Raw genomic sequence first — 11,348 nt, forward strand, 5'->3', positions numbered from 1 at the left:
TTGTCATACTGTGCAAATATTCCAAATTTAGGAATAGTGACAATATGTGCAGTGGTTATTTCATAGTTAAGGATGTTCCCGTTAAACGTCAAAGCAATCCCGGTATCTTCTGTTAATTATGTTCATAGTTAAGATTACACTTCCTCAATCCACATTTTGATTTGAAAAATGTAGTTATGATAACTGTAAGAGTAAGCTCCCTTGGTCTGGGCAAACGGACTTCCGTTTGGTAATGATATCTCTTTACGGCATGCATTTTTTAAATGTTATTTAAATATTCTGAATTAGATTTATCAGTTTGGTATAAACATATTCAAGATGTTTATTTTTAATACAAACAGCGATTGAAAACTGTATTTGCGAGACTCTTTGCTGAAAACATTTTCTCAAAATATTGTTTGAATAAATTGTTCCTTTCTCGATATCAAAATGGAAACAAATGTTTTAGTTGAAAAATATTTATAGAACCATTTTATATCTGATAAAGAACAATTTTATATCTGATAAAGAACCATTTTATATCTGATAAAGAACCGTTTTATATCTGACAAAGAACAATTTTATAACTGATAAAGAACATTTTAATTTTATATACTGATAAAGAACCATTTTATATCTGATATAGAACAATTTTATATCTGATAAAGAACCATTTTATAACTGATAAAGAACCATTTTCTATCTGATGAAGAACCATTTTATATTTGATGAAGAACCATTTTATATCTGATAAAGAACCATTTCTATCATTTTCTATATGATAAAGAATCATTTTGTATCTAGAACCATTTTGTATATGATAAAGATAATGTGGAGGGTGCGCATAAAGTAAGAGATCTCAAACAGCAGAGTTATGATATAACACAATATAACAGAATGGTATTTATTAAGCGAACGGAAAACCTCCAGTCGATGTTTACAATGAAACATAAAATGCAAATTTGACGACGACGATGACGACGACGGCGACGATGATGATGATGATGATGATGATGATGATGATGATGTATTACAAAAATAAAGTTTATAACTGTTGTACTATCGCGAGCTGTCGTACCATGATTCGACAACAATAGTTATAACATACACAAAATTAGTTATAACACATACATAATTAACATAGTAATTAGATCATGAAAAGAGTGTTAGCATTTGTTTACAAAAACAGAAAAATTACAAATAAGTCTTTTTTTAAGTAAGTGCTATTGGCTGATGCTCGTTTAAACACTTCCAGCAGTGGCATTGCTTGTCATTTGTATCAGCCTCAAGTATAACCGGACAGTACATAGTAGGCTCACCATCTATAACAAAAGACAAACCAGGGTTATTTTATCGAGTTGTTTAGTGAATACATGTTGTATCTCTGTGGCGTATTATATTGTAAATGTGTTGGTATTGTATTGGTGTATTGTATTTGTAATGCATTGTATTGTATTGTATTGTATTGTATTGTACTGTACTGTACTGTACTGTACTGTACTGTGCTGTGCTTGTATTGTATGGTATGGTATGGTATGGTATGGTATTGTACTGTACTGTATTGTACTGTATGGTATTGTGTTGTACTGTACTGTATTGTATTGTATTGTATTGTATGGTATTGTGTTGTACTGTACTGTACTGTACTGTACTGTACTGTATTGTATTGTATTGTATTGTATTGTATGGTATTGTGTTGTACTGTACTGTCTTGTACTGTATTGTATTGTATTGTATTGTATGGTATTGTGTTGTATTGTACTGTACTGTCTTGTATTGTATTGTACTGTATTGTACTGTACTGTATTGTACTGTACTGTATTGTATTGTATTGTATTGTATTGTACTGTATTGTGTTGTACTGTACTGTATTGTATTGTATTGTATGGTATTGTATTGTGTTGTACTGTATTGTAAATTTTTAAACATATCAATATATCACTTTGAAATATACACACTTTTGAACAGGTGTCACAAAAGTGACATGTCATGTCACTTATATAACCAGAGCAAAAAAAACTGTGCAATAAGCGAATGGAAAAGATGTTCCTGTTAAAATGTTGAACATGCAATGTGTTTCCTTAAAGTGATTGTCTCTAACGTGATGTCAGGTGAAACAATTTCACTCGTTGTTGGTATTTAAATTCATTTGTATAAACAAAACAGTGGACATTTCACTCAACTAGCGATCTGTCATCGCTGTATATTATATATGACAGTACGGGATGTGTATATGTTGTGATACAGGGACCCTGGTAGTACTTCATATTTTTCCTATGTGAAATCCAGATGTCAACTATATATAGTAACACCATGGTAAACATCTAACAATGACGTAGGTTCTGAAGATGCCACTATTGATATACAGCTAAAACGTTAAGTATACAAACCTTAACAGGAAAATCTGACGAAAGGACCTGTATCAATTTCATCGCCTATCATTGTCGTATATCAAATTGTTAATCAAAGTGTTTTTAATATGTACACGTATATATCATGTTGCTTCTATTTCTATAGTTGGCATTCGTTAGATAATTTCTGATATCTAATATTACAACATTACTTTAAAAATGAATCTATGGCATTAATAGACATTTGTTAAATGTTTTGTGATGTTCAATATTACAACACCATTTTTAAAAAACTGAGTCTATTTCATCAATTATCATTCGTTAAATTATTTCTGATATCCAATATTACCACACCATTTTTAAACCAATCTATTTCCTTAATTGACATTTTAAATGTTTTATCATATTGAATATTACAAGACCATTTCAAAGAATTGTAGAAAAACACTCATGCGAATAGCACCTATCAATATAAATTTCAGATTTAGATACAGCAGAGCTAAATAATGAATTACACTGCGTCATACAGCTATTTCGTCTCTCTAAGACCCATTTGTGATGCTAAGGACCTAAGATTTAAAATCTAGGAGGAGACTAAGGCAAAACCAAACAGATAAAGAAACGTCATAATCTAAATGGTGAGTTGCGCTTGCCCCAAAACTTGGTAGATTTCGTAATCCTATTAAAATGAATATATTCATTTAATGGTGAGATGCACTTGCCCCATAGTTTCGTATTCTTATTAAAATGAATATATTCATTAAGTGACATTCATTAAATGTTTGATCATATCTAATATCATGTTTCATGCTATGGCTTATGAAATATAGATTTCTTAAACATCTGGCCATAAATTATTTCAGTCCTGTTACCGTATACATCTCGTCCCTTACATCACACGATAACTCCCGCCTCTGGTACATCCTGTCACTAACATCTATCGCTCGTTTGTTCTTAAGGACATCCTGTTCTTATTTCTTTCATTTGAATATATATTCCTCAGGTCATCGCTAATGATAATGTATTTTATTCATATACCTCGATTGTGTTATTTTCATGGAAAAAAAATCGTAAAATAAATTCAAATACAAATTTTAAACAGATACTTTCATCGGATAAATTATTTAACGAGTTTTTATATGCTTGTACTGATAATACCGTGTATAAGTAAGAATCTTGTTTTATGTCTAATATTCAAAATAGATATTACTGGACATCAGAGATAATTCATGGTACATTGTTCAGGTGTAGGTAAGGCTTGTGTCGAGTAATAATAAAAACATACCGAAAACTGTTTCATTAAATATTAATATATAGTAAGATAATACACGAGCATTTTAGTCTTGCGTCAAAACAAAAAGCCATTTTAAACTGACAGTTTAACGTTTTTCAAGCTGTCAAGGTACCTTGAGACCTTGTTATCTCATTTATACATAACAATAACCATTCTGTTATTTGTTCCATTAAGCTATAGCTGTTATGTGTGTTTTTACAATGACGTTTAAATGGTAAACCCACCTCGAGAGCAGCTAAGCCTGTCGTCGCGCCGAAAGCCATGACGCTGTTTTGTTTGTACCATATCATTAGAATATCATGGCATCCCTGTAACACCACAAACAGTATTATCGATAGCAAGACAGAACAAAAAATAACCATAGTATTCCTGCAATCATCATCTACACATAACAATTTAAAAGTTTCACCAACCAAAACAAAATTGTTATATAGAAATGATAAACACAAATGAATAGCAGATTCAAGAAATTTCTAGGCATTGACATCTCAGTGTCAATACAATCACTGGCCATTTTTTAAAAGAAGGTAACACATTGAAGTCATATCTACATATCTTCCTGATTGTTTAATGATAATATAATATATTTCATCATCATTGTTATACTATTATATTGATTCACCAACAGAGATTCAAGCAAATGTATCGATTCCTCAGCGACAGTATTCGGTTACCTTGGGTTAATGTCGATAAACAACAATATGTCGCCCTTCTCCCTAACCATATTCATTTGTGTTTCACCGTCAAAAACATACATATCGCCTAGTGGATATAGAGTGTCTGGAGCTACACCTTTACTTGCGGAAGAAACCAACATTTTCACAATTGGTTTTAACTAGCTAATAAGACACATGTCGGACCTTACCGCATCGTGCCAGAATCCCGGCGTCATGGACTGACAGAGAAACTGGTTTGTTGGTTTGATATTATCAATATCTTTTACAGCCACTATACAACAACTGTCAGGCATCTTTGTCTTTGACTGTAATTAAATTAAGGTATTTGATGACTTTTTTCTGTACCAGTGGAACATGAATATACACATACATGTAAACAACACTGAGTGACGTAGATTCCTAATGATAAAGAAATTACAACCCATGACAAACAAGGGGACAGACAGACCTGCATCACTCACCCGATTTTCACAATGTATATATATTTTACATCATTGGCATTCAAATTAATTTTGAAGTAATTTCAAAACTATCAATTTTACTATCAAATCTAAACATAACTTGTCCACAACTGGTCCATTCTTTTCTGGGTGATTCTGTTTGATATAATTAATGAAGTTTTTCAACTTGGAATATGTATTTAAAAGCGCAAAAAGACAACAATAATTTTCATCCATTTAAAATCAAACTCTGGAATTAGTTGATACGTAAGACAAAGTCGTTCGGATGTTTCTGCAAATGTGATCTCTGTGACCTCAAGGTCACTTTTTCATGATTCTAGGCCTTTGAGTCAATGATGAAAAGTCGCTTTAATGCATGACCCACATGACCATGAATATAGATAAGGTTTCATCACATGAGCCAATATGTCGAAAATCATGATATTAGGCTTTTCGTTCGAACAAGCTAAGACTGAAATCTCCGTTGTTACAGAGTATCAAGTCTACAGCGTTGTCAGAATTTTGATACATTTAAGTGAAATCATGATCGCCACTGTTATGCAACCTGTCCGAACGCTTGTGACAGAAGTGTTACTCTAACAAAACCGAACAGTATAACTGTATTTGATATAGTTGATAGTAGATGACGTTTCACCTTAACACTTACGTTTGCGGTGGTGTTCCACCAAGCACTATATTTATAGTCGTCCTGATTCTGACATCCACAACACTCCATCTAAAATAGTCAATAGAGATCTATACACAAAGTCACGGCCGCAACTATCGACATTAAACAATTTATTAATTAAGAAAATATCTTAGTTTGACGAAACATTGGCATTTTTTAATCCATAAATGGCAAATATATTAATTTAACCCAATAAATGACTCCTTGTACAAGATGAAGTTATTAAAATGCATTATTTATGCGAAAAGGTCATTTTACCAAAAAAAAAAAAAAAAAAAAAGAAAGATCAAGTCTGTTATAACTGATGGAATTTAGAAGGCCTACAAAACATTTTCTCGTCAAAATTTAAACACAGCTATAACATGAAACTCTTACCTGTATTTGCAACTGGTCCCAAGCGCGAGCCACTGAGGTGTCGACTTTGTAAGAATCATGCAGACTCGTCTTCATGTGGTCCAGCACCACATCCTTAACCTGTAATACAAAAATATATCAAACATAACACTCACATAACACACTAAAATGGGAAGTGGCGATACACAGAGAGATTTCTGAAGCTATTTTGGTATGTGATCCTAGTATCACATATCCACAAGTGATTGGTTTCATTCTTCTGTATTTCTAAAGATAAGCGAAATCGGACGTGTTTGCCTCCTAGCATTATAGTAATTCAAAAATCAGGCATACTTCATCGAATTGGTTTTATCTTACTAAAACATGAACACTGTTAATTTGTCATTATCATTTCTATCCGACTGTATGTCATTATCTACGTAATCGATGACGTAAACCGTCTTTACTGAGATTTGGCTATGGAGCCATACCCACTTGAATGAATGATTTTCTTCCCCGAAAGATTGAATTTTTCAACAAAAGCCATCATGCTGTTATATCATTGGGACAGCAAAACGATAGATAAGAGGAATGAGATCGATACTCGCATTTACCTTTTAAATAATTCAGTAGAATGTATTGGATGAAAGCTACACTCACCCCGTCCATGACAGCGGCCAGAAGCGGAATTGAGGGCATATCTTTCTGTGATATCACCACCATGGTTACCATGACAACCTGGAGAATCAGCAGCAGCACGAAACCCAAGATAACCTAACAAGTATGTAAACAAAATTTTTGTTTGTTTGTTTGTTATTTTATTTTTTGACGTTGATAGAAAACGATATTTATTAACACGCAATCGTTGGGAAATCTCTTCACTTTAATGTCAATTCTTGTCACACGATGGGTTGCTTATTGACCGAGTTCGTCTAGCAACGATATAATCATTAAAATCTCTCATTAATATTTTATTTAATTTGATATCAGATAGTGAAAACTGGCGTATTTTTCAAAGTGATATTGTTTTATAATTTTAGGACATAAATGAGACAATCATGGTTATAATAAAAAGCACCATAGACATAAATTTGGGTATTAAAAACCATTTTCCTCACCATTTTCAACAGACATGTTTTTACTTTCAAGGTTCCCACAAGACCACAGACACAGACAAGGACAACAGATGTCCCTATAAAACAAAGTCCGTAACAGTAGTATTTGAAGCTCTCGTCTTTTGGACTCTTCTTAGTGACAGCTACAAATATTTCGGCTTCTCCGTCCATCATGTTGAGAACTCCAACAACCACAACACCAATTCCCGCCAGCTGAGGAAGTACATTTTAACATTCATGACTTTCCCTGAGGAGTAAAGTTATGTTTCAGGCAAGTAAGCGGCATCCATCTTGCAAGCGCAAATTTAAAGAAATGTCATTTTGAAGCCATGATCACTGCGGCATATTACACACGTTGTCTGAATCCAATTATATTGAACTGACAAAAGTGACAACGCTAAAACAGGAAACAACTCTACACTTCTTTTTTTTTTAATCGAATCTGAAATTCATCTTCTATTCTTCTACCACATATACATGACATTGCCGTTGCAAAGTTTTCTTGTAATTTATATGAATGTTTTGTAACGGTTGCTCCGTATTGCAGAAAGCTACTATTCACTACGAAGGTAAGACAAACACTAGTGAAGCACCTGGATAGACATTATAAACTTTAACTTATGTTTCTTGTTACATCATTTCCGTTAATACTTTACATTAAATTGCAATAACTAGCATTCAACAACCATATAGTTAACACAAACTCTGTCAGAGTTGCCGTTCCTTACAGTCAAAATACTTTTTTGAACACATTTTGAAGACGAAATATTAAAACGTACGTCATACATACAAAGGTAATGAAATGTGATATCACTCACGACCATGTGGCATTCTTAAAACGTTTAGCTGCCACCATGACCTGAACTTAATAGGATATGATATCATAACGATCCGACTGTGAGCTTACCATCCCAACAACAAACTTACCACGAGGAGAATGCTGGAAAGAAAAGCTAACGCTTTTGTCACTTTCGTTTTCCTCTTCTCCTTGGCAGTTTCTTTTATATCCTTTAAAAGTTCTGCACTGGGCTTGATGTTTGTTTTCAATGTTACTTCTACAATATTGATGAAAAAAAATCAGAAATGATCAAGAAATTGGTAAAATGGTAATATCAATGGAAGTCACTTTTCATATAAGAATATATATGAATATATACAACATCTAACTGTTAAAGTCGTCCACCAGCGTTTTAATTCCTGCTTCGTTAGATTCTTGATTCGACACCAGGGGGCATTATAATCTTATCTAAAATAATTAAAACCTTCACAATTATGCATACATTCTTTCCTTTGAGACGGAATTTGGAGAAAGTGTCGATTCTAATTTAATTTGACAATTTTGTATATAAAATTAAAATTAAAGATGGGAAAAATGCATTTTAGAATTATTCAACAATAGACTTCCTATTCTTTTTAATTGTTGTCTACGCATCCTTAAAAGTAATATTACTATTTAAACATTTCTATGCTGGATATATCGGTAAATGTGAGCAACACATCTGAAAATATGTCTTTCGACACAATAAGTTGACGAATCAGAATGATTTGATATATATCGACTAATCAAATAATGATAAATATATTCTACCTACCTTTTGCCGATTTGTCGTCAACTGAGTCTGCACTTTCCTCTAAGACTGTTGAGAGACATTTTTCTGCTGGTAACTTTTCCTTTGTCGATGAATGCTTTTTCGCTTCGGAGGCAGCCAATATCGCCTCCATTCCAATAGACGCGAGGTCAGTATATGGATAAGTAGTGAGATTGACTGGTAATGACTGGCGTCTGCGAGATAAATATGCCTGGTTAGGGACGACAGTGTCATTTGTATGTAAAGATGGCATGTTCAAACACATGCTTTGTCTTCGCAAATGTGTATGGTCGGTACAAGTATTAGGTAGAGTACTGCCAAAATTGGGATTCATCGATCCTCGTCTTTGTCTGGTGTTTTGAACGTCCGAGTCACTAGTCATTGAACTCATCTGTGAGTTATTGTATGTCGTACTCATTCTGCGACCATTCGAATCTGGAAGAACGAAAGGTCCCATTACAGGTTCACTGTGAAAATCCATTGAATTCCTAGGTGACAACATTCCTCCGCTTGAATTTCCGTCTTGGAAATAGCTTTGGTTCCCTTGTGTAGCACTTAGATTTTGATGTATTGTTGCCTGTGGGATATTTTCCTCATATATCAGCCCCTCAGATTCTCTTATATGGCGCCCTCGTAGAGAGTTTGTTTGTATCATCAGTTTATCTTCTAGCCGGTCGTAGTGTGCCATCGATGCGCCAAAACCACCCCCGTTGCCAGCAGTCCCTACTGCCATGTCGACCGCGTCAGTCGTGCTGCCAGACAGGAAACTTTTTACTGTAGCAACAGAACTATTCCGACTCCCAGTGTTGTCAGAACTAGCGGATGAAGGTACGGGTATAAACCGTTTCAACATCCCACTCTGTCTCTGTGGAACAGGCTGAAAAGCAGATGACATTCTTCTTCCAGATATGACGGGTAATAATGCATCGGTGGAGTTGCAACTTCCGGCGGAAAACCCACTATTAAGTGTCTCTGTGTCCGTGGTGAGTATTTCCGGTGAAACACATTTCATAGGTTGTTTCGTCATATCATCGTCGATTCCCTGCTTTACCGCCGATAAAACGTTTTCTGTAATAACATTCCTCAGATCATTCATTGTTATTTTCAACATCACACCATCAGATCGCTTTTTTGTTTTTTCACGTATCGTCCAATTTTCGTCCGTGTCAGAAACAATAATTTTCCTACTTTTCTTGGATTTAGTTTGTTTCCTTTGTCGCATTGTCTTCGCTTGTATTCTGTCAGAAGAACTATCTGAGGCGTAGCTATCCCGGCCATTTTCTCGTATTCCACGTTTATGATCACTGTCTGAGGTGCGTTTGTCCTTTTCTTTTCTTCGACAGGAAATCCCGTCCTGATTACGTTGCAGTGGTGATCCTCGCCTGTGCTTTCGTTTAAAGTAAGGAGATGATTCAAAATCATGTTCGTGATTCTTCGAAGAACGCGCTCGAGATTTCCGTTCCTGCTTTTCTTCGGAAGATGACCTATTTCTTCTCCGGTGTCTCTTGTCCTTTGATACTTTCCTGTAATGCATCGTGCTGTGTGTTGATGTACTAGAAAAACTGCTGTCTGAATCATCTGAAGGGCTTTCCTCTCGTTCTGGAGAATGCTTACGATGCTGCTTGTGAGAGCAGTGGTGATCTTTTTTCCGTTTCTGAGAGTTTTCATTATCGCCAGAATCGTAAAAATAATGTATTCTTTTAGGTGCGTTCTTCGATCTTCCTTTCATAGTCCAGAAACTTTTAAAACTTCTTGAATGTTTTGGGCTTTCGTCGTAGTCTGGTGCCGGTGTTATTACTACATTGTAGTCTGGATCGTTGTCATAATTATACGATTGGACATGTGTTGAATGGTTCGGTAAAAAATGAGCATTCAGATCTGATCTGCCGAACGAAAACTTTTCCCAAAATGGCAGTTTTCTGAAATTTATCATTTCACCTGTCAAGAAATCAAAAGTAGTGTAATAATAGAGAATAAAACAATATTTAAATATCTATTAATTAAACTATCAAAGCATGTCTATTTAGGATTAAAGACAATGCAAAATTTAATGAGATTGGATAGAAATAAAAACAATGCGTGGTTTTCCTGTTAGTTTAAGTTTCCCATGAGGAGTTGTATGCATTTGACAACGGGAATAACTTTCTTTCTTGTCATTGTCAAGAATCTTGTTCTTCATATTATTTACTTAAAAATAAGATATCATTCTTCACTTTTATAAATGAGACTTTTACATTCAAAATGTCAGTGTAAATGCACTATTGAAAGCTTCATGTCTTTATGGATCACTCACATTGAACATATAGCTCTTTTTGTATGCAGACAATTTGGTATTAACCACCTAGTTTACATTCCTGATATACTTTTAAAATATCTTAGACGTAATTTCAGCAATCAATAGAAATATGTGTTATAAAAATTTTAGCTTTGTCAAGCCTAATAAAATAATCATTGACGTTGTCAAGCCTAAAAAAGAATGATAAACGTTGTCCAGCCTAATACAAGCATTATAAACGTAGTCCAGCCTAATACAAGCATTATAAACGTTGTCCAGCCTAATACAAGAATGATAAACGTTGTCCAGCCTAGTACAAGAATGATAAACGTTGTCCAGCCTAGTACAAGAATGATAAACGTTGTCCAGCCTAATACAAGCATTATAAACGTTGTCCAGCCTAATACAAGCATTATAAACGTTGTCCAGCCTAATACAAGCATTATAAACGTTGTCCAGCCTAATACAAGCATTATAAACGTTGTCCAGCCTAATACAAGCATTATAAACGTTGTCCAGCCTAATACAAGAATGATAAACGTTGTCCAGCCTAAAACAAGAATTATAAACGTTGTCCAGCCTAATACAAGAATGAACACGGTTGTCC

The 11,348-nt window shown here is 34.3% G+C and overlaps 1 protein-coding gene across 1 annotated transcript; it reads right to left on the bottom strand.

The window, feature by feature from the left end:
* Nucleotides 1-1,220: 1,220 nt before the first annotated feature.
* LOC132559754 (uncharacterized) lies at nt 1,221-10,399 on the bottom strand. The gene is made up of 9 exons (XM_060224377.1): nt 8,470-10,399; nt 7,805-7,932; nt 6,881-7,090; nt 6,423-6,536; nt 5,805-5,903; nt 5,409-5,477; nt 4,490-4,606; nt 3,849-3,932; nt 1,221-1,301 (listed from the first exon to the last, which is right to left on the bottom strand). The coding sequence occupies exons 1-9, from the start codon at nt 10,397-10,399 to the stop codon at nt 1,221-1,223; spliced, it is 2,832 nt and encodes a 943-aa protein (XP_060080360.1).
* Nucleotides 10,400-11,348: the final 949 nt, after the last annotated feature.

Source organism: Ylistrum balloti, unplaced genomic scaffold (assembly GCF_031769215.1).
Source record: "Ylistrum balloti isolate Yb309-2 unplaced genomic scaffold, AGI_CSIRO_Ybal_v1 Utg370964, whole genome shotgun sequence".
NCBI lineage: Eukaryota > Metazoa > Mollusca > Bivalvia > Pectinida > Pectinidae > Ylistrum > Ylistrum balloti.

Excerpts from the sequence above, each read along its gene's own strand:
- LOC132559754 (XM_060224377.1), bottom strand. The coding sequence starts at position 10,399 with ATGATAAATTTCAGAAAACTGCCATTTTGGGAAAAGTTTTCGTTCGGC. Across the intron at positions 4,607-5,408 it reads GGTGGAACACCACCGCAAAC|TCAAAGACAAAGATGCCTGA; the intron begins GTAAGTGTTAAG and ends ATTTAATTACAG. Across the intron at positions 1,302-3,848 it reads CAGGCTTAGCTGCTCTCGAG|ATGGTGAGCCTACTATGTAC; the intron begins GTGGGTTTACCA and ends CTTTTGTTATAG.